The 23135-nt window shown below is 43.1% G+C and overlaps 1 protein-coding gene across 1 annotated transcript in view; it reads right to left on the bottom strand.

Annotated features, from left to right (window-relative positions):
• Nucleotides 1-419: 419 nt before the first annotated feature.
• kdm6ba (lysine (K)-specific demethylase 6B, a) overlaps nucleotides 420-23135 on the bottom strand; it is a 131853-nt gene continuing 109137 nt past the window's right edge. The window contains exons 6-25 of the mRNA XM_047385348.1: nucleotides 12827-12948; nucleotides 12615-12738; nucleotides 11650-11745; nucleotides 10666-10930; nucleotides 10504-10557; nucleotides 10172-10342; nucleotides 9884-10051; nucleotides 9231-9767; nucleotides 5291-8646; nucleotides 5066-5192; nucleotides 4793-4898; nucleotides 4153-4453; nucleotides 4012-4080; nucleotides 3496-3644; nucleotides 3292-3406; nucleotides 3017-3204; nucleotides 2794-2935; nucleotides 2557-2683; nucleotides 2008-2178; nucleotides 420-1928 (exon numbers count right to left, since the gene is read on the bottom strand). Of these exons, the coding sequence (XP_047241304.1) occupies nucleotides 1911-1928; nucleotides 2008-2178; nucleotides 2557-2683; nucleotides 2794-2935; nucleotides 3017-3204; nucleotides 3292-3406; nucleotides 3496-3644; nucleotides 4012-4080; nucleotides 4153-4453; nucleotides 4793-4898; nucleotides 5066-5192; nucleotides 5291-8646; nucleotides 9231-9767; nucleotides 9884-10051; nucleotides 10172-10342; nucleotides 10504-10557; nucleotides 10666-10930; nucleotides 11650-11745; nucleotides 12615-12733 (6279 nt within the window). The 5' untranslated portion in view covers nucleotides 12734-12738; nucleotides 12827-12948 and the 3' untranslated portion in view covers nucleotides 420-1910. The remainder of the gene's footprint in view (nucleotides 1929-2007; nucleotides 2179-2556; nucleotides 2684-2793; nucleotides 2936-3016; nucleotides 3205-3291; nucleotides 3407-3495; nucleotides 3645-4011; nucleotides 4081-4152; nucleotides 4454-4792; nucleotides 4899-5065; nucleotides 5193-5290; nucleotides 8647-9230; nucleotides 9768-9883; nucleotides 10052-10171; nucleotides 10343-10503; nucleotides 10558-10665; nucleotides 10931-11649; nucleotides 11746-12614; nucleotides 12739-12826; nucleotides 12949-23135) is intronic.

The following is a 23135-nucleotide window of genomic DNA, read 5'->3' as shown; positions in this document are numbered from 1 at the left end:
TTTGTGCTGGTGGAAGAAATCGTTTTGCCCTGAAGGCTTTGGAGCTCTTGGATGATTAACTTTTCAGAGGCACTTTGTTCTCATATTTTGTCGAAGGGTTCTCCTGTTTCCTCTGGTAGCTGCTGGGTACGTTAAACAGTAGAAGCTTGACGTGGTTCGTTGAGGTCTGTTGGCCACTGGCAGATTGTTTGGGTAGAAGGCGGTCCGTCATAGGCTTGCTTTGCCGCTGGTCCCGAGTAGATGTCATCCTGACTTACTCAGACATCTGACCTCTGCAGTTAGGTTGGTTACTTCAGCAATTAGTTGGGGAAGGACATAATTACTGTCTGGATTGAATACGGTGAGATTTATGGGTTTGGTTTACCATTCCTCTGAGGCTTCAGGCTGGTAGGAAGGAAATTCAGACCAAATCTATTCGCCTGGATTTATCAAGTGTTTATTTAATTAATAGTCATAGTAATGTCACACAAATTCACAAGTGTTTTAAGACATGTCTGGCTCAGTTTGGTGTGTGTGTCTGCAAGTAGGTCTGTGTGAATTCGCTAAAACAGTGCAGTTATAAATAAATGACCACAAAGAGAAGGAAAAGGTAATATTGCAACAGGAAAAATAGATTTCTCATTTTTAGAGGACAAAAAAAAAAGAAAAGTTTGTTCAAAAGAGAACATTTAGCACCATCTATCCCATTATCATATTCAACAAATATCATAAAAATCTTGTCTAAAAGCCCCCTACGTAATAAAAAAAAAAATTACCATTTCTCAAAACACTTTGGAAAAATTAGTTTTTTTTTTCCTTAATGAGAATATACAAACACAGCATTCCGTTAGTCATCTTCTACGTGAGCAGTGTGTCTATTGTCTACAGAAAAGGTGGTGTTATATTCAGGATAAAGATTTAATTCAATATATATCAGGAGAGATGAGGCAGAGAGGCAAGCACCAGGAAAACAGCACCCTTCACCGCCACAGAGATACCTCCCCGTTTCAGTTCTTACAAAGCAGTCACCATGTCAAATAAGGAGGGAAAAAATGTACAATCCATTCAAAAGGGAGAACATTAATATCCAATAAATAGAGAAAACATTTTAAATTAAATGTACATTTGCTAAAAGAAGGAAAACTGCATACTGAAACCGAGGTACAGCACACGTCGGATGATGATTTTTTTCTGGACTAATTCATACAGAGATACAAAAAAAAAAAAAAAGACCTGATGATGTGTGACAGCTGAGTATTAATCTCCAGATAAAAACAAAGTTCATAGAGACAAGATTTACAACAAATACAAGCATCTGAAAAAGAACTCAATCCCCCCTTTAAAAAAAAAACTGTTGCTAAACCCGTATCTTTTGAAGCGATCCAAACAATTGTAATTTTTAAAATACTTAATGCTTTAGAAAAATGTTCATATCTCTATTAGTAATTTCATTTCTTTCTTTTCTAAATACAAGGCCAATGTGGTATATATCTAGGCTGATCTAGTTTAGAAAAAAAAGCAACCTGAAACAATAAATTATTTAGAAAACGACAGCACCCCACAGATTTTGTACAAATTTCAGTATTCAAGACCAAAGAAAGAAAATTGCGCCATCGAAACCGTCTATCCTCCACAGTTTGTTCAATGGCAGCACCAGCTGCCCTGCTAACCGACAGGGTTTCTGCTTCAAAGCACCATCTGAGAGTACACTGGGATGTTGTTGGCGTTTTTTTTTCTTTTTTCTGTTGATTCTGTAAACAGTAACGAGTAAACGTATTCAGCTGGCTGATCGGCAAGTAGTAGCAGGAGCAAAAAAATAAAAATAATGATGAAATGTTGGGCTGAAAAACCAAAGTGAAAACTGTCTTTTTGTCCTGGCGCTGCATGAGTTTTGGTTATGGCTGAGGAAACACAGGGGGGCGGGAGCTGTGTCACCGAGAGGAGGAAGCCTGGTAAGAAAACAAGACACGGTCACAGTTAGGCTGATGCTGCATTCTGAACAAATCCAAGCTGGGAAAGTTTGCTCACCAAAATGAAGGAATCGTATGTGTTCATGAGCTCCTCTATGCTGTACTGCTCCAGCACCACGATGTTGTTCAGGTTGGGGCAGCGCCGCCTGGTGCAGTCCTCGCAGTAGACCACGTACGTCTTCCTGCTGCTGTTCTCGCACGTCACAAACAGCAAATTGAACACCTCCACCTGTGGCAGGAGAAATTTGTTTTGAACGTTAGCGCACAGCAGCAAGGTATAAAGTTTTCAAACCACTCGGTGGTTTGTATCTACGAAAGCTAAAGTAAGCTATTGCTAAATGACCCTGATCAGAAAGTAACATTTCTAAACACTCTGGTTTGGTCTAAGTTGATTTGATTATTATACACCACACTCCAGCCTTTTAGGCATTGCTGGGATTAAAGGCAGAAAACCCTGGTTTGGGGATTTGAGTCTGTTGCCTGGACTACTGGAAACTCTGGGCTGGTTTTGTTGGATAACAATGAAAGTGTACCCGGTTACCTACATTGTGTAAAAACCGTCTTAAAATGTGCGATGCTTCGTAGGCATTGACTTATAAATACTCACGTCACACTCATTGCAGTAGTAGGCCGGCTCATCTTTGACCCGACTCTGATATGAAATCTTCTTTCCCTCAGCTATCAGTTGGTCCCGAAGGATCTGGATGTGTTTCATGGACTGCAGCAGGCAGTGTCTGGGAAGAGGTTGGGAAAGGTTGCTTTAAAACGGCCTTCAATGGTTTATAAATTCATGTAGCTACTGAATAAGTTAGCAGTTTTTTGGTTTTATTTAATCTGTCCTTACTTGATCATTTTGTAGGTGTCTGGATCAGTGATCTTGATAGTGCGGGCCACATTCCAGGAAACATGAATCATAGGAACGATGGACTTGACCTTCTTCACTTCATTCCACTCAAACCTCTCCAGGGCCAGCTGATACTGGTAGCCTGCAGACATTATTCTGAACAATAAGTCTAATATTCTGGCAGATGCAATCTAGATTTAGCCACTAGGTGGCGCCCTCTTACCATTGAGAGGTCCAACGTTCCATGCAATGTTGTTGCACCATCCCACAGCCTGCACCCAGTGGACGGTACCAGCATTGATCCAAACCAAGTCTCCAGGCCGCTGGATGAAACGATAAACAGGGATGTTGGCGTTGTAGAGGTCCTCCAACACCGGCCACCAGGACCCTGTCAAGTAGTCCACTCCATGTCTGAAGAGATGAGTGAAAAGATTTGAAATTGACTAAATCATGACTTACAATGTTTGAAACAGCATCATGTTATCTCCCTCTACTCACTTTTCACAGAAGTCATTGATTGCCTCCCAGTAGTCTTCATGCACAGAGAACCACTCGCAGTCTCCAGGGCCAATGTTGATGTTAACTGAGCAGAAGTTGTTATTTTCCTGGTGACCTGTTTAACAAAAACACAGCATGTTAGCAGCGATATTGGTTTCCTGACCTGGAAAGCAACTTTTTCTGACACGTCTGAGAGTCGTTTACCAGGCGTTCGGCTCCCGGGAACCTTCATGTAGAGCTGGACGGTGTTCATGCCTAAGATGGTATGTCCAACATGGCTTAGCATGTTCCCACTGGAGGCTACCCGCATAAATGCTGGAAGCTTCTGCAGCTCCTGAAGCTGGGCCTTCCACCTGACCAGAAATAACAGATATGTACTCTGCTTTTGGCATTATAACAAACATTTCTAACACTTTCAGTCAGAATTTTACATACACACATCATCAACAATCATCAATTTTGGGCTTTGAATCCGTCAGATTTATATATACCCCCCTATTTATATTTAAAGAAATGTCCTTTAGCAAGTTGCATGTGAACCATGTGCTTTTTATAACCATCAACATGCCTATAGCATAATTCAAATGTATTCATAAAAGCCCAAATATTTATATATAAATGTTCATGATTACTGTATGTAAACTTGGAACTGGATCTGTGTTGGCTGTGAGGAGTATGTACTTCAGTAGAGAAGGTTGCTGACATGTTATATATTCTTACCTTTTGGGATCAGAGAGGTCAATATTTGTGCCAAATTTGATGATCTTCCCAATGGGTTTCTGCTCCCCACTAAGAAAAACATTGGTGTTATAACATATTTCCAAACTTTTAAATACTTATTGCAGTTGGTGCCATACGTACTTGTTACTCTCTTTAGAGGCATCTTTGTTAGTATCAGCACTAACAGGTGGCTTCTTCTCGTCGTCGTCTTCCTCCTCATCGCTGCCTTTCTCCTCCTGAAGACTCTCTTGGAAGCTGGAGGCCTGGTACTGGGCGTACTTGGCGATGGTGGTGTAGGAGCGGCTGCTCTCGCAGGGCCACGTCTGACCTGTGCCGCTGGCGTTCCAGTTCTCATCTGCAGGCTGCTGCACCTGAGTCCTCACCTCAACCGCCTGGTCCGCACTTGCCTCCACGAGAGACTTCGTGGAAAATAGTCCCAGGTCTGAAAACATTGAGGAAAAAAATGTTAAACATGTATTGCCATGGATGCAAAACATAAACCTAGTAGGGATGACTTGAGACATGATTTCAGCTTAATATTTCTGTGCAAACTAATGCGAAGTGCCTTCTAATGAACTGCTCATTCAGAAACATTATCAGAGAACACACTGTGTTGTAGGCTAATATAGTATTTTCAATACTCTTTATATCTTCCTTTAGTTCTTATAAACATCTTGTATCTGTACGTTAGCGTTTTAAATAACACTAGAAGTCTGTCACATAACTTTGATTGAGGCATCATTAAAATGAACTGCATGCAGTTACAGGTTCCGTAACGTACTGAGTCGAAGAGATCCAGCTAGTCCCCTGATGACCGTAACAGGATTCTTCGGGTCTGTGCAGAACTGCAGCAGGACCGGAGAGAAGGCATCCCTCTTGCTTTCCAACTGCAGACAAGAAAAATGAATTCTTAGTGACCACAAGGTGGCGGCACATGCACTCATTACTGTGGCTTCCAAACTTTACTCCCATATAGAATCCAGTCAAAACATGAATTGAACTTTATATGCTTTGTTACAACTCAGACATACAAAGCGTGATAAATTTGACATACATAGATGCTGGGTGTAGGAGGGTTGAGTTTCTCTCTAGGAATAGGTTCATCTGTGCTTATAATGGGTTTAACAGAGAAGGCTTGCAGCAGATACGACTCCTTAAATTTCCCTTTGATACGAGCTGCCCTGAAATCATAGAAAGTAGCAAAATAAATGTTGCGGAGGTACTTTTGGATTTGAGGGTTTAAAAGAAATAAATACTGTTCAACGTCTTGTGCACTTACTTGCAGGAGCGGATAATTTCACTTGCTGTGTTCTTGATGCTGATTTCTGCTAGAGGAATCCTCGTTTCCTCCACCTCGGAGGCAATGAACGTCTCCCTGTCCCCGCTTTCCACCTTGATAAGGCGAATCTTCAGCTCCTTGGGTTGCCCGTCTGAAAGCGCCTTCAATTTCATTAAGTCTTTGGAACCTAAAGACGAGCCAGTATCTGTGCCTTTTTTGTGTTCAGAAGATGTTTCCCCTGAACTCGAGGTCCATTCTGCACGCTCGCTGGAAGAGCCAGTACCATCTCTCCGTTTCTTTTTATCCAATTCACAATGAACCCTATACTTCTCAGACTCCCGCCTCTGGAGATTGAGATCCCCCAGAATTCTGCGGTCCTTTTTCCCTTTGTGGCTCTTGCCGTCTCTGTGGCGCTTGTGGCCGGAGCCAGAGGATGACGACGAGGAAGAAGAAGCATCGTCTCTCTTCTCTCTGTGCTTCTTCCTTTCCTTCTTGTCCTCATGCTTCCTGCTGCTGTGACGGTGCTTTCTTTTCTTGTCTTTATGCTCCTTCACTTTCTCGGTTTTATGTCTATCCTTGGTCTTGCTACGGTGGTCGGGTCTATCGAGCGACTGTCGACACAGCATGACTTCACAGCTCTTCCCCAGCTTCTTCAGAGAAGACTCCGAGATGGTGGTCATCTCTTGTTCATTCTTTATCACCTTAATGGGCTTTATGGTTTTCCTCTCTTCCATGGAGTTGGAGCTTTCTTCCATCTCCCCCTCGTCTGTCCACATGTCGCTGTCCTCTGTTTTTAGTTTCTTGTCCTCCAGTAGTGTATGAGGGAAGGATTTCTGAGGTGGGACAGCAGGACTGAATGGTGGACTTGTTGAATCTGATGTGGGAGAATTGCCCTGCTGCTGGCGGCAGATATCAGGGCCCAGCGACAATGAAGAGGAATATTTGACACCAACCAGAGCTGATGGAGGTGGTCTCCCGAAAGGCCCGCCTCGATAGGCATACTTCTGGCTTTCCAACACTGTTGCTAGAGACTTAAATATACTGTTTACACCTGTCTGATGAAGGTGGGGTCTCTGGGGCGGCGGAGAACAAGATGGGGCCTCTGAATCCTCTTCAGATTCTTCATCCGCTTCGCTTTTAGTCTGCTCTGGGAGGCCGTAGAGTTTAGCCAGGTCGCTGTGGCGGTAATTTGTATTCCCTACTCCAACTTCCATGTCCACAGTTGGCTTAGTGCTCAGAGGAACATTTGAAGAAGCCTTATGGTAGTCCTCCTCTTCCTCAAGGGAAGAAGTTCGGCTGCAAGGGGATGCCAGAGAGCCTTGGCGGCTAAGAACAGGGGGGCTTGGGTTTGACCCCAAGTCTTCCTGATTAGGCTGATGCTTTGTGGCTGGGATCAGGTCTGGGGCACACAGGTAGCTCTTGATGGGGTCAGCACTTGGGATGAAGTTGTGTATGAGACCTGCAGACCCATTCTTTTCATTGCTGTACATTTCCTCCTCCATTTTGATCGATTCATCCAGCATTGCCATAATGTTAGCCAGACCATCAGGAAGCATTGTGGACATTTCAGAAGGCTCCTCCTCAAACTGAGCACTGTCTGATTCTGCACCGGTCTTTTCCGAGCTGCTTTGCATCAACTGCTTGTTGTTGATTCCCCTGGCAGAGGTGGAGCTTGAGGACAAAGGTGGCAGGGGGAGGCTGTCTCTTGAAAATGCTTGATAGAGTTTGGGGGGCTCTCTAATTGCCATGGTAGGGAGATGATGCTGGTCTCTATCCCTGCCGGAGTCTTTGGATTGGTTGGGTGCTGCCTGCATCGCTAGGGGCTTGTTGGTGTATATGGGGTGGTTCATCCCTGAGGTACTGAGTGTTGATGAGGGATTAAATGCTGCGCCGCCGCCGTTGCTCCACATCTCCCTCTGCCGCTGCTTTTCTCTGGCGTACTCAGTCTGCGGCGTTAGAGGAGGGGGGCGAAGCCTCTCTGTGGGGTTGCTGGGGGTCTGGGCAATTGGAGCGGCAGGTACACCGCCACGACTGAGCCAAGGGTATGGAGGAGATGCCTGGGAGGTGCAGGGTGATGCAGCTGAGGGAGGTGTAGAAACTGAGAGGGGGGGAGGTGGGGGCACTGTGGGGGTGTTCCCAGAGAGGAGTCTTTCCAGGTTTTCAATAGCAGTCTGTTCTTTTCCTTTAGCACTGCAAAGATTTTTCTCTTTGTTTTGCTCCATTTTATTTTTCTCCTCAAGTTTCCTCTTCTCCTCCTTACTCCTCTCTATTTCTCTCCTCTTTCTTTCCTGTCTCTCAGCTTCCGCCCTCTTTCTCTCCTCCTCTTGTCTCTCCCATTCCTTCCTCTTCCTTTCTTGCTCTCTTTTTTCCCATTCCATCTTTTTCCGTTCCTCCTCTTGCTTATCCCACTCTCTTCTTTTTCTCTCCATGTCCATTTGTTCCATTTCCTTTCTCCTCCTTTCCTCTTCCTGCTTCCTCTGTCTCTCCTCCTCCAGCTTTCGTCTCATTTCCAACTCTCTCTTTTGTTTCAACTCCTCTCTCTTCCTCTCCTGCTCTTCTCTGTCTCGCCTTCGCCGCTCCTCAGCTTTCATATGTCCCTCCAGCTCGGCGTCAAGCTTGTCTAAGACATCTCCTATCGTCTGAGGGACAGAGGTTGAAGCCTGCGGCAAGGAGAACATCTGTGTTGATGAGGAGTTCGACTGATGATTCGGTCTGGACCGTTTAGGCGAAGAGTTGACAGAGAGAAGAGAGGCTGGGCAGTATGTAGTAGGGGAGTTTGGAAGAGGATTTGAATCTCGCCTTGTGATTACACTGTCCTCTGCCTTGTTGTGCCCTAAGGAGAACAAAGACGATGAGGAAAATGGAGGAGTAGGTTGTTCCAGATTAGCCTGAGCATAGTATGACATCTTCCCTTTGGTGGGCTGGGATTTTGTGGATTCCTGGTGTTGATGTTTAGGCAGGTCATGTCGTTGAGCCTGACCTCTCTGACAACCTGGTTGTATCAGAACTCCCACCTGAGATTTGGGGCTGGTGGAGTTCTGGGGCTTTGGATTCATTATCCCTCTCCAACTGTTTTGACTTGAGCGGTTGTTCAAAGAGCAACCAGTAGGGGGTGATGTAGACCCTGAAGAGATAACACCGTCTGAGCTGCAGCTGTAGTGGCTGATGGTGCAGGAGGACAGGGACAAAGGGGGGTTGGTTGTGATGACAGGCGTTCGGGTGGAGTTGGTCGGGGGCACAGGGGGGCCGACGTGGGGTTGATGCTTGGGGGGACCTGAAAGTTGACCGTCTATAATCTGATTGTGGCTCTGCTGGGATTGAGGTAGCAGACCTGGAGGTGTGTAGACCACCGACTGCTGGAAAAAAAACAAAACAAAAAAAAAACACACACAATGCTGCGTCAGCTGGTGCTACCAATTTTAAAGGAACAATTCACACAAATTAATGTGCATCTCAGTCCATAACAGTTTTACGTGAAGACCCAGTCAGTTTGTTAGTGGTCTACAGGAGATCCAAACATTACAAAACCTTAAACACAAGGTGGCAATTCTAATATTTTTGTTTTTTCTGGTTTAACAAGGGTATGATATCTGATTTTGTCAGCTGCATCCCCAGCGCATTAAAAGATCTTTAAAAATCAGTCTATTTAAGAATCAATGATGTTTACAGTCAAAGAGACTTGCTACTTCAGCTGTGGCTCTGTTTGCGCCATGTAACCTGCTCCGTATGCTCAGTTGTCATTAGAGAACTGTGCAGAAAGCAGCTGAAAAAGTAGTTATTAGATTTTATGACGTTAAAAATAAAATCGCTATATATAAATAAAACTAAATTGAACCGAAGATTATGAAGCAGGAAAGCACCTTTTTTTTTGTTTTGACATTCCTAGTCAATTATTGCACATCCTCTACCCCTTAACCAAGTGTGAACAACTTCTACCTACCAGGGAATGACTGTTGGGCCTGCTCTGGTATCTCCAAGCCTCACTGGGACCACTTTGCTGCTGCTGAGGTACTGAGGTGCTGCTGGCAGGAGGAGGGGGTGGAGGAGCACCCAGGTGTTGTAGCCCCGGGTGAGGCTGGAAGTGGCTGTAAGGCACACTGCTGCTGCTGCTGTTTTTGTTGCTGGTTGCAGAAGCGTTTGCTGGTGACGACTGAGCTCTTACTCGATGATCTTTGTCTCCCCTTGTTGGAGTAGGGGGTATGTGGCCCCCACCAAGCGGGCTTTTCTGGTTGTGGAAACCACGGGGCTCCACAGCCAGGCAGGTGGGGCCTAGCTCTAGTTTAGAGCTTGGATTTGGGTAGGAGGAATGGGGGTTCACAGCCTGAGGTTGTAGCATATCTTTCTTGAGCTGAGGAGTACATCCCTGGTTGTAGCTTCCTGGAGACGAGTTTGGTGGAGGGGATGAGAGGTTGGAAGGGCTGGAGGAGTTAGGAGAGGTCTTTGAAGTGTAGCTGCACATCCCTTGTTTATTACTTTCCTGATAAACCAGAGAACAAGAAAGCAAACAATTAACCATACATTCCCCCTCAAAAAAAGTCTAAAAATGAGCATCTTGAATTACACAGAAAGGAATATTTCTGCAGCTATTCAGACCTGATACTCCTGCGGATGTTTTCTGTCTGATGTCGGGGGCTGCCAGGGGACGCCGTTGTCCTTATGAATGGGGTTCCAGAAAGCAGGCTTTGGGGGATGGTGATGAATTGATGTCTGCTGTTGAGATGACGATTGGCCAGAAAAATGCTGCATCCCTGAGTGGGATACCTGAACACAGATTGGAACATAAAAAAATAAAAGAAATTCAGAAAAAAAAAAGTCAACTGAAGAAAACAATCACAAACTGGAGGACAGGAACTGTGATGGGATAAATAGGCTGTTGTGTACCTGATCCGAACTCTTTCTCCTCTTGCTGGGACTGGGAGTGTCCTCTACTGTAGGATGGGGGGGTATGTGCAGTGACGCTGGAGGAGTGTGTTGGATGACAGAGTGCTCCCCCAGAAGAGGACCTGGTCTTTTCAGCTGACCCCCTGGCATCTTCCCTGGGTAGCCTCTCTGCTGTGTTCAGAAAAGAAATGCTCCTTGGTTAATAGAAATATCATTGATAGTAGCTTAGCTAGAATGTCTCTGTCATTGGATCACTGAATGACTGAAGTGGGATCGTCTTCTGTCTATATGGATGAAGAAACAAGGTCACAGCCAATTAGAGAGGCTCTTACCTGGTGCACCTGAGCCCGCATCTCATCTCCCAGCAGTGGTGGACCCCGGGGATCCTGAAACCCCCCCAAACCAAAGCAAATGATGAAACCAACAGAAAAAAACATGAACCAGTGTGTTGTTTTTCAAAGCATTAGAAGTGTCATCCTTGGTCTTTCTCTTACCTTTAGCAGTGGGTTCGTTCGGTTAGGTGGAAGATGTGGGTTGAGCAAATGGCCACCAGCATAACCATTAAAGAGACGCACTGTATGGCTGTTGGGCAAGGATAGAACCGGATGGGCTTGAGGGGGAAGGTGGGAGTCGTACTGCTGATCCCATACTCTGTGAGGGGGAGGGTGAAGATGTTGAGGGGGAGGCCTCTGCTGTTCCCGATGCATTCCTGGGAACATTGCTGGTGGGAAATCAAGCTTTTCACCTCCTCGCATCGGCCTGGGCATTCAAAATAAAACAGTTAAACAGTGGTACATCAAAGAACAACATCTATTAGACATTTTCTAACATCTGTTGTATTTCTATAGCATGTCAGGTCCTTCATCTGTGCCCCATACACTCCAAATCATCCTAGCATACCTAGATGCTTAATACTTATTTTTAAGAAAACCAACAATCATAATGTTTTTTTGGATGAAGTAGAGGTTTTACAAATCCTAAACAGTATTTTAAAGAATTTCTGTTCAGTGTAGAATAGCAAGTTTAGGTTCAGGTCAGTCTTAATATGTAGCTTAAAGGCTAAAATAACAAATCCAAGTCAGATTCCTTAAAAAGTTTTGAAATATCCCTTTAATTTAGCACGAAATCAGAAATGTAAATCAGATGTCAGCATCATTAGCCACACAAACCTCTGACAGTAGTGGCTAAAAATATCAAGAACATCTAATGTTAATAACTTTTCTAAAATTAAATTCGTTATCTTTCTGACCACACGGCTTGAATGGGCAAAATCATCACTCTGATAAGCTTTGCGCTTGATAAGATGTGAAGAGATGATAAACGTGTGCCAATTACTGCGTTTATATGTAAAATTATATCCTAGATTTTCAAGAAGTCAGTTTAAGGAGACAATGAGTAACAGTGAAACATTTTAATGTATACTAATCTACTCAAAATGTGGGTAAATTAAGTGAAAACATTTTTTTTGTAGATCTTACCCATTACTTAAATATTTATTGTGATGGTTTAATCCACCTAGCGCTCCAGGAGGTATATGGGAAAGTAGCTGCTGTTGGTTCATTGCAGGCGAACACCTAATGGGGAACAAGGAGCAATGAGTGGCGTTTCCATAACAGTTTTGACAAATAGGCTTGAATTCTGCATTTAGATCTCTACTTGAAATATCATGTCTGAAAAAATGAACTGGGAAAAGAAAGCAGTTGACATCTGACACCCTTCACTGCTGTCCTCTTATGGTTTATATTTCACTAAATCAGAGAAACATACAACCTTGGTGTTTCATTGGTGTTTAAATGTAAAAAGAACAGAATTCAATCAGTTGCTTTTAGCTCTTTTTGTCACCCTGTATTTAATAAGAGTTGTATAGAGGAATTGGCTGGTTATGAGAATTGGACCTAATTGTTGACAGGCCAGTAGAAACTCAATCAGTAAAAGCCCCATGCCTCAGTGCCAACGTATTGCATTAAAGCACAACACTCTTTAGTGTGGATGCTGTTACTGAGGGAAGAAGACTACATTTTTTAAAACACGTTAATGACACTGAAACCATCTAATTAAATCAAAGGGAGTATAATAGCCGCCATTTCTTCTTCTCCTGTTCATTCAGGTTGCTTTCAACATGAGTGTGGGCCGTTGTTCTTGTCTTCCAGTAGTTGTGGTTGTTTTATAAACAATTTCTTTGGCTACAAAAAGGAGTCTTTCATCACAGGAACGCAATTCATAACTGCCTTGGGCTAGGTTTGTTGTTCAGGAAAAGAGGCGAAAGTTATTCCTTGGTTTTCTGACTTAAAACTGGAACACTTAAATTGGTAGGACTTTGTTTCCAGATCTAAACTTCTGAGATTGATCAAAGAAGCTATGCCTTAGAGCTGTGACTATAGGTTAGAGCTGGCAGGTAACAGTAAATAGAGGTTGTTGTGTACGGGTTGTCGTGGTTACAAACCTGGCAGGTGGCTGCCAGGTGCGGCTGCTCACGGGAGGCCATTGGCCCCGGTTGAGTCCGTCCAGAGGGAAGGAGTCCCGTGTGCCTCGCCCGTTTAACTTCTCCACTGCGTGATGCATCCAGCCTGGAAATTATCAACATGCACCTCATTAAAAAACCCAAACATTTATGTCTAAAATAATTTCCTCTATAGTGCTATGACAGTTACACACCAGACTAGCTGTATCTGTGAAGCCCTCCAGTGCAGCACAGAGAGGGCCTCACTCCAACACTGAGAAAATCGGCAACGTCTGACTCCCTTGTCTTCTGCACCAGGAGCCTAAAAGCCAACTGGCTGCAGAGAGAGAAACAGAAGAGCCTGTGTGAGAACGAGTAACACAGAGACTCATTGAAAAGTCAACAAATGCCACCACGCTCTCTCCATTATATGGAGTAGTTAAAGAGAGACAGTGTTATGTCAGCTGAGAGGGGATGGGGAAGGAGAGACCTACAAGGGCAGAGGTAATGCTGAATCTATGCAGTGGCTATATTTCCCCCCCCCATAAAGCTAAATTTAGTTAATTTCTTTGTCTGTTGCTGGTTTATTTGCATGTTTGAGCCAGTAGGAGGCAGCAGTGAGTTAAATGTCACATAATGGGATTATTTCTGAGGCCCAGATGGCTCATTGGGGAGCTCACCTATGAGGACAGATCTGGTGTTACTGTAATCCTGAGCATGGAGCTCCTGATAGAGGGGAAAAACTAAGAGTGAGAGGCTTTGGTCACATGCCAAGAGTGTGCAGCGCTGGAAACAAGCCAAGCTGCAGTGGCATTGGGCTTGTGCTGCTTTAAAGAAGCCTGGGCTCTCTTTTAACTGGATCTGTGTGTGTATCAAGTGTGGGTGCCCAGTATATACACTAAAGTTTAATCTCATTACAGCAGGCGTGATAGCGATGAGAGGGGGGCCAGCAGCGACAGACGGTCTGAAAAGGATGGAAGGCTAGATTAAGGAGAAGAGATGGAAAAGAGTGTGAACAGTGCCACGAAAACACTCATACACCTTCCCACACACACAGAGACCACACAAAGGACAACAGTGGTGATGGAAACACAAAGAAGAAAGACATAAATTCACGTTTTCTAACACTGTAGAGTTAAAATGCACTTGACAGGAAACAAAAGGCAAGAATACAGATATAAAACTCCATGAAGAAATCGGTTGGAGACCAGAATTAAAGTGAACACACCAGGCTGCACTAAGAAAAACACTCTGCTTTAGTAATAACTTCCACACCATAAAAAAAAAATGCAACATTAGGCATTTAATTATCAGAGATGTTTAAAATGGCTTCCTAGTTCTGACTCCAACATTCTGTAAAATCTTGAGGCATATTTGTGGTTCATTGAGGCTGCTAGAAGGAGAACAAGACCTACAGAGGATAATAGGAAGGTTGAATGCATTACAGAAAGGTTCTAGTTTTATCATTTTTAATCTTTCAACCTCTGTCCGTCATAGAACATGCTGAATTTTGAAATTGCGGCACCTTTTGGATTTAAGATTTTCTAACAATACATGAAGAGGCTGCTGCTTTGCAATGGAAACCACTATGGTCAGCATTGCTAAAACAGCAGCCTCTTGCTATAATAAATTGATCGTTGCATCTCTATAAAGAAGTTTAAAAACACCACTCACTGAAGGATATTGCATCAGTTGGAGTGTACCAGACACACAATGAGGTTGTGAGTCACTCCTCTTGCTCAGCAGAGCACAGCACTCTTCCACTAGTCTTCCCAAATTAGCCTTGCACATACGTAAAGGTTCCTCCCACCAGTACCTCTCCTCTTCCTCCCACTAACTCTGGACGTCTCTCTATTTAAAGCCCAGTAGCTCCACACACAGACGCATAAACAGGCGGCCCTCTCTATCTCATCTACCCCGCCACAAAGAATCAGGCTCCACCAGACGCTGCTGAGGAGCAAAGATAGGCCGGGATAAACTGTCAAGACCGCACTGATGCAAACACTCCAGCTGGGCTCACCTTTCAGAGTTAGCACAGAGTTATTGATTCACAGTTCTGGTAAATCTCCTCTTGAGCTGCCAATCATCTCCCTGGGTTCTCCTCCAAACCTGGAGAACAGAGAACGCTTTGCTGTCAAGCTGTCATACAAACTACATGATGCCAGGGTAAACACAACACTCACATGCTCCAATATAACCCAGCACTCTAAAGAGGAATTCGTATTATACTGTATCGTCCAATAATGGTTAAATGTTAAGTATTTTTTTGGTAAACCAGAAAGAATGTTACTCGAGATGTTCAGTCCAGTGGAATTCTTATTAGTCCTGCCCAGCATGGAAACAACTGTGAGGTTAACATGTGTTTCTATTTGCTGCAAAATAAACTGCATTACTAATGGTTAGGAACTGCAATAAGAGTTGGGGTTAGAACGTCTCAAAAATGTGAGTTTGTATCCAGCTTCAACGAGTTTAGTGACGTCGACGCATTGCAAATGAACAACACAACCCAACGTTTGTTGTCCAGGAAAAAGTGTACCTGCCACCAAGGCAGAAAAGAGCTCGCAAAGTTTGTTTCCTAACAAGGACGAAAAACTAGAGGAATCGGTGAAAGGAAAAGGTTGTTCATCATCAATCCAAAGACGGCCGAGCAAAGTTGTCTGTTGTGAGCGATATGAGTTCATAGGTTTTAAATTATTCTGGATTGAGAACATTTAAATAAATGCCGTTAACTTGCTTATGACCTGTTGATCTTTTAAATGTTTTGTACTTCCGTTTGATTAAAATATAACTAGACAATGAATTCAATATAGAACAGAATAGTTAGAACAAACCTAGGCATGGGCCGGTTTTAAAAAGGTTACAGATTGGAAACCTGTAACATTTTCTACCACACCTTTACAAGGCTTTAAAGTCCTTTGAATGAAACGTCAACTAAAGTGCCAAAGTCAGCTCAGTTGTTGCTTGCTGTGTGTAACATAAAGCAAATTAGCTAGACCCCTCCTCCATCTGTTGCTGCAGACTGCCAGTTAGCTGGCTGAAATAAGGCTTCTACACTTTTTTCCTCTCTTACAAGAATGACAAACGCATCTGTTTGGGTACATTTCTAGTTGCAGCAACACAGACAGCCACGGCATGAAAGCAGAGCCACCCATCCCTCTTAAAGGTGTAATTCCTTTTATTAAAACAACAGCTGTTTAACAGCCGACTGCAGCCTCTAACTGAGCGGATAGCCACACTAACCATACGAACAGAATGGCAAAGGATGATATTCTGCACAAATGTGTGAAAATGACCACAAAAAATGTAGTCACTGTTCGTTAAAAGATTTCTCCAAACAGTAAAATAAGAAATAAATGCTATAGTTATTGATTTAAGTATAATCTTCAATGCTCTATTATTATAGGAGAAGTAGGAAAAATCTTATCTTTTTGAAATAAATGTAATTAGATCATGTAATTCGTTGTTGTTTTTATAAATACTGTGATACTGCAGTATTGTCATCCAAACCTACACTTACCTAATTTAGTTAGATCATTTAATAACGTTATGTTAGAATTTTAATTATGTTGGCACCTTTTACATTTCAGGAGAAAATAGTGAGTCAACTTTAACAACTAAACTAACAGGTTAATCCACACCACAGCATCCAAAGCACAGTGTGTGCTGTGATGTGCTGCTTCCCCCATTACTCCCCTTCAGAAACAATGAAGTGGATTCAGAGCAGTGTGGAAAACCTGATGGTAGCCAGGAGGCATACGGTTAAATAAGCCAAGAGGGAGACTCAGTGGTGAGACTGACTGAACAGTTTAAAAAGCGAACAGACACAAACTAGACTGATATAACTAAGTGGAAGAGCTGAACTGGCCAAGTGAGCCATGACACGTGAGGAATCATTTAATAAAACAGAGAGAAATGTAGCCAGTAGACTGAACCACTGAGGGCAAATGGGGACACAGTGACCAAAAGGTGTGTGTTTGTGTGTGTTGCGGCCAAACAGTCTACTCCAGTTGCTATCCTGGCTATCCGTTTGCTCACAGCTACACCAGCAGCAGAGTGTGAGAAAATCCGTCCTGTGAAACCAGATCGTGAACATTGACATCAAACCGTGGTGTCTGATTCCAGCTCAGGTTTCATCACCTCAGTGACACCACCTACAGGACAATTTGTGAGCATACGCACGATCATCACCCCCTTTCCACCCCACCAATGACTCAACACTGGAAAAGGGCTTCCCCGAAAGCAGCACCCTTAAAACCCCGCCTCCCCTCAGGACGCCGCTTACAGTCAGGTGACCGTGGGCGGGTTTCTGCATCACCGCCGATGCGAGAGTGGTGGGGATTTTTTTCGGACTACGTGATGTCATCTCTACTCTGCTCAGTGCACAAGGTAAATTGAAAGTGTTTAGATATACAAACAGGATGTGATGAGATATGAGGAGGGGGGTTTCATGCTGCGAGAAGAGAAATTAAACCACTAAACTGCAAGTTAACGAATCTTATGATTCAATCAATCCGAAAAGCCAAAAGTAAACAAGTGATAAATGTGTGAATGAGTGTTTACTTTCACTTCTACAACATAACCACAACTAGTTGCAGTATTTCAGTGTGTGATCTAAAAAAAGGAAAAATCAGAGACATCAGACATCCGCCCCCTTTCTCAATAAAAAACACACCCAGATGATAAACCCAATGCGAGAAATTCCCCCCACAGTACAGCTTGTTGAACAGAAATCCCCCCCCAAATGACGACACATCAAAGAGCTCTTCCTGTCAACACCCCCAATGCTGTACCCGCAAATGATTCTCCCCCAAAACATCAGCTGGGGGTGGAGGTAACAAAGACGGCCAAGAGAAATTCACAAATGCAGAAGTGAATACCTGTTTTGTACTGGAAGGTTTGCACCAAAATCGACTGGAGCAGAGAACAACGAACAGTTAAAAACTAACATGAAGTCTGAGTCAGTTTTCAGCCTGCCGTGCCAACCGCTGGTTCGTTCTGAAGCTCGGCCAGACCAGAAACGAGCAGGCAGGCAGGCAGTGACGAGGCTCGCTGCGAAAACTAGCCATCTGTGGGACAGAGAACACTGGCTCTGATTCTGTTTTTATCCTCCCTAGTGGTACAACAATAACGTCAGCGTGACCTTACAGAGCGTTGTAAAGCCAAGGCAAAAACAGAGCGAAAACATTTGAGTGTTCAACGGTGACCATGATGCTGCTGAATATTAAGAGATTGTCTAACTGTTTGATAAGAAAAGAGCAGATTAAGTTCTGAGAACAGGCAGGGAAAGAGTTCTGGGCAGCGGAAAGACCAAGCTTGGGTCTTTTCTGTGCCTTTCGCCTCGTCTTGTTCCGCCCTCCTCACACTTCGTACTCCATTTGGTCGTTACATAATCACTCCCAGATAAAGATCTGTTCTGGAGGAAACGCTAAACGTTTCTCTCTCCCTCACATCCGTCCTCCCCTGCACGTACGTGCCTTATTTGTTTGTGCATGGACAAACGTCAGCACATGCCGATCTCGGTCAGTGATGCAGGCTAACCTCATCATGTCTGCGTCTTTAAACACACACACACACTCTGAAAAATCAGGGGATACAGCGCCAGTGGTGATCCTCAGGTCAAATGAGGATACGAGTTGAATACTCCTCTGTTTCTACAGCTAACTCCATCTGTTTGGAACCAAAAAGAGCCTAAATAGTCTTTTCCATCCTATTTAGTACAGTTTCATATATATCCTCCATTTAGCCAAAAAATGCTTCCATCAAATTTCACCTAAAAAGGGTAGAACCCATGTTAGTGTAAATAATAAGCCATCATACAATAATCTAGAAACAGATATGCTTTGTTCTAGTTACTTAGAAATTACAGCAGGATCTACACACTGGCTTTAACATTTTTCCTAACAAAGGCCAATTAATGACTCCAGGTCAACTTACCCCATCACTATTTTGTGCCAACCTCGTCTCATTTCTTACCCATGTACAAAAATCATATGCTGATGAATTATGGAGAAGGAAAGTCATACCAATGCTGGACTTTCACACGTCATGTAATTTACCTGTAAACTATTTTACATGACATCCCAAATCCATTGAGTTTGATCACTTTGTGGACCAGTGACTGTTATAAAATACCACAGACTATGACCCTGATTAAACCAAAGTAACGTTTGAGTGACCTCCTGCTGGTAGATATCATTTGGACGACCAAAACCTTTACATTTAGGGTCTGCTGGTATCTGTAGTCTACACCACCAACTAAACCTCCTCGTCCTGGCTGTCGGTGGTTGACCTTTCAACACAGTGATTTTTGAACCTCCTAATAGCGGCTTTCACATGTTTTAGGAGAACAAAAAGTTTGCTTCAGTGACATATTGACTCACAACCTGTTAATTGTCTTTTTAGGCGAAAACGCAACATTTAACAGCAGGGAAAGGGGAGAGTACTCTGACAGGGTAACAGACAAAAGATGAGGCCCTTTTTCTAGAGCATCTTGGCTGAGACTGACAGCCCATAACTGGGTTAGTGGGCTGCCTCAAACAGACACTCATGCAAAGAGATCAGCCGCTTGCAAGTGTGACGTTACAGAGAGGGGAACTGAGCTCAGTGGGGAGGGGAAACTGCTGTCCACACCACAGGAAGTAGGCCTCCCAGAAAGGGTACCAAAGACATGGGCTTCCTGTTGTTAAAAAGATGATTTCTTTTTTTTTTAACCATCTGCTTTCTCTCTCTTTCTGACTAATACTTACCTTTATTGACATGTAAAAAACAGATCAAATTTGCCCACACAGTTCCTGAAACACAACAAAGAGATACACATATTGTGCGAACAGCACGTGTGACTCATTCAAAGCCTCCTCAGCAAAAAACAAGGCAATAACTCCTGGTTCACCAGCCTCTTTCTAGCTTCTGATAAATGTGAGAGACAGAACGGGTGATGACTCTTCCTTCCAGTTGCTTGTTCTCCATTTTCACAGAAGCTCAATGGAAACATCAGTCGGGTTCTCTTTTTAGTCTACAAAACAACTTCATTATCTGGGAAACAAAATGAAAAAGAAAATGACTCAACAGTTGGCTTGACAAGAACGTTCACCAACAATCATTCCTGATAAACCTGTAACGAGGACGTGGGCGTCTTATTGAAAACCGAAGGTATCTCGATAATTTCCAGTCTCGATTTCCACACTTGAGCAACCCCAAAAGCCCCCGAACTTTCCATTCTACTTTTTTTTTTTTCATTGACAAAATTTAGGCGAAAGTTGCTCCCACTTTTTAATTGCAAGAAATAGAGCTCAAAAATCCCCCTCCTTCCATCTGACTCTAAATCCACTCTGAATATCTCAGAAATGTACCAAACATTAGGAGCTTTGTCCTTCTCAACAGTTGCCAGGGGAACAGGCTGCATCTTTACTTTCTTCAGATGAAGGAATACATCATCAGGGTTTATATGAGGTCTTTATGATCAACTTGTTTACAGCCACACTGGGCAAGCTGACCTCACACACACACACACACACACACACACACACCAACCAACTCACCCTCCCCCCCTTTCTTTCCTGGACTCACAACATCCCTCATCAGCAGGCTGCGTGTGGGCCAAAACACACAAAATAACAGGGATAGGTTTGTGCAAGGAGGAGCTTTATCACACATAATGACAGCATGAGCACAGATGGCCCAACGCAGTGTTTTATTTTATTTTGTTTCTCATATGTGTCATGATCCTCTATCAGAAGAACTGTGACGCAGGCAAAGCCGCTTTGTTAGGACAGTCTAGAAAACATTCAAGGCCTGTTTGGAGATTCCTCAGATACCACCATCGCCACTGATTCCTGCAGGCGGTTTATACATGAATCTCCAGCTGAGCCTGCTGCCCGAGATATTATTTATCCAGCAGCCTGCGTGGCTGAGGATAAAACTTGGGAGGAGGTGCGGCGAGGTAAAATGAGGTGAGGGAAAGCAAATTCTTTCCTAGGTGTGAGAGTCTTTCTAGCTTTTGGTATGAGTCACGCAAACCCCCCTTTCCACCATGGCATCCCCACCATCATCAGTGGAAGAGAGCCAGAGATAGCAAAGAGAGGAAAAACTTTGCCTTCATTCTCACTCTGTGTAACAGAATATAAACAGCACCTTCCCCTTTAACATTCCTGACATCCTTTTTTCTGCCACAGCTTAACAAAACGTCTAGTAGTGATATAAACAAAGCTCATGGCTGTGGATGGGAAATGCACTCGTAAAAGTTTTACCACCATATTTATTGCATTGATAAAGTATTACAAAATTATGTCTATTGGCAATAAATCTACAGCATAGAACTACTTTAACACAAGTGTTGCTTTAAAACAGACTTTTACACAGCTTCATGTCAATTCATACCCCTATTTCATATCCATGCATTGACATTTTATTCTTTGGAACAAATTTATTGTACCTATAGATTGCAAAGATAAACTAAAAATACTCAAATCTCACATATTAAATTTCATTGTATAATATTTTCTGTAAGCTTTGCATTAAACTCCATTTAGTTTTTAGATTATGACCCTTCATCAGACTGAAATAACTTTGGGTGACCACCTGTTGGCAGATATTACCCTACTGAATTCATAAACTCAAATTTCCTTACTGCAGACCGTGAGTAGACTATACAAATACATTAAACCATGGGTTGTCAAAGCGAGGATGGATTAAAGTTAGGTACAAAACAACCAAGCTGCAAAAGTACAAAACAGCAAAGAAGCAAAATGACCAGCCACTATTTTTCAATACACCGTTAGATTAGCTAGTAGAACTGGTACACTTAACAGTGACGCAGCATTGTAATAGGGATGTTCCAGTTTTCAGCACCAAGGTTTACAAAATTGTTACATAGTTAGATTTAAACCTCGAAAACGTTCAGTCATCCCGTTCCTACAGTTTGAAGTCCTTTTAGTGTGCCGCCTAAGAAAGTGCTCCAACTGGATAACGCAGCCCTACCTCTACCCTACTCATTCCTGCACATTGTTGGTCAGGTGGTTACTACACTTAACTCCTGACCTGATGGGGTGCTGGAAGGGGATGGGGGTGGCGGAGTACAGTCATGTGCTGCCCTTCCTTCGCTACCGTTTTGTGTCACTCTCTGGATCAATAGCGGCACCCTTTTACTGGAAAAGGTTGCAACAGCATTGTGTGACAATGACAGATGTTTCATCATGACATCCACACAGCCACTTCCCCCCACAACTTGTTTCACTTTGAAACACAAATGCTCAGACTGGTATTGTTGTGAGAAGAGAACAGGGAAACAGCTTCTTATTCCCAGCAACCGTGTGAGTGAAGGAGTAAACACTTAAACCTATGTTGTTTTTTTTTCACAAAATACATGAAGTACAAAAGTAAAAATGATATTTCTGCTTTGTTGGCTCGCTGTTTGGCATCTCAAAAGTCACAACGTCGGTCTGATCCACTGGCATCAACTAGTAAACACTCTGGCAGACGAGTGGCTTTTGACACGTTAAGTTTTATGTTATGAAAAAGTTTGGTTTCTGAAGATTCATTTTATGTTCATCTAAATAGCAAACTAAATAAAAATAAAAAAACCAGATCGTCACATCACATTCTATAGGAAAGAGACAATAAATTGATTTTGACTAGTTTTATAGAACGTTTGGCTAGTAGCTTTAATACAGAATCAGATTTTTGAAAAATTCCTTTTGATCAAAGCTCTAAGCCAATGTATGTACATAAATGACTTATTTATTGAAGATTATTTGTGGTGTACCACAAGGTTCTGTGCTCAGTCCTAAACATGTTATATTATGCATAAATGATATATGCAGTGCATCAAAAGCCTAAAATTTACTTTATTTGCAGATGGTACTACATTACTGTTTCGCATTATATAAAAACTATACATGCTATACGGTTCCCTAATAGTCCCGGTATCAAAGTACGGGGTAAGACACAAAACTAAACTAACAATAAAGCAGTTTACATGAGACAGATATAATTCCAAATGTAATAAATTCAACGCATGCCTTTAAGTCATAAAATCATATTATATTCTTTGTGAATGCTTCAATGATAATAAATGTAAAAAGCATAATAATCTCCTTTCAAACTACTCAGAAGCTGGTTGGAATTAAGCCCGAATGGTAAGGTTGACCGAAAAAAAAATCATATCAATAAAAATTCAATGACGCATGGTCTTTATACACCTCTCCTCTGCTTACTCAACTTCCGACTCACTTCTGTGGTGTCCTGTCACTTTAATATTCCCCCATGCTCGTCATCACTTGTAGTAAAATGGGCGGCGATTGTTGATTCACACACATGCTCCTGTTGAGATCACGGGACAAGCAGGGGCGGAGTGGAGCTGAGGCACCAAGTGTGTGTGTGTGCATGACTTTTTACAGCCTCAGACATCAAAGGGAAGAGAAAATGCTGTTTTCCATGCCAATCGATCCGAGTGATAGGAAGTGAGCCATCAAAGACCCCATGCTGGCACACTTAGGTGATTTCTGACCTCTGGTCTTTTATTACAGG

This window comes from Girardinichthys multiradiatus, chromosome 14 (assembly GCF_021462225.1).
Source record: "Girardinichthys multiradiatus isolate DD_20200921_A chromosome 14, DD_fGirMul_XY1, whole genome shotgun sequence".
Classification (NCBI taxonomy): Eukaryota; Metazoa; Chordata; class Actinopteri; order Cyprinodontiformes; family Goodeidae; genus Girardinichthys; species Girardinichthys multiradiatus.
Note: the sequence above shows the minus strand (reverse complement) of the source record. Positions and strands in the feature narration are given on the sequence as shown.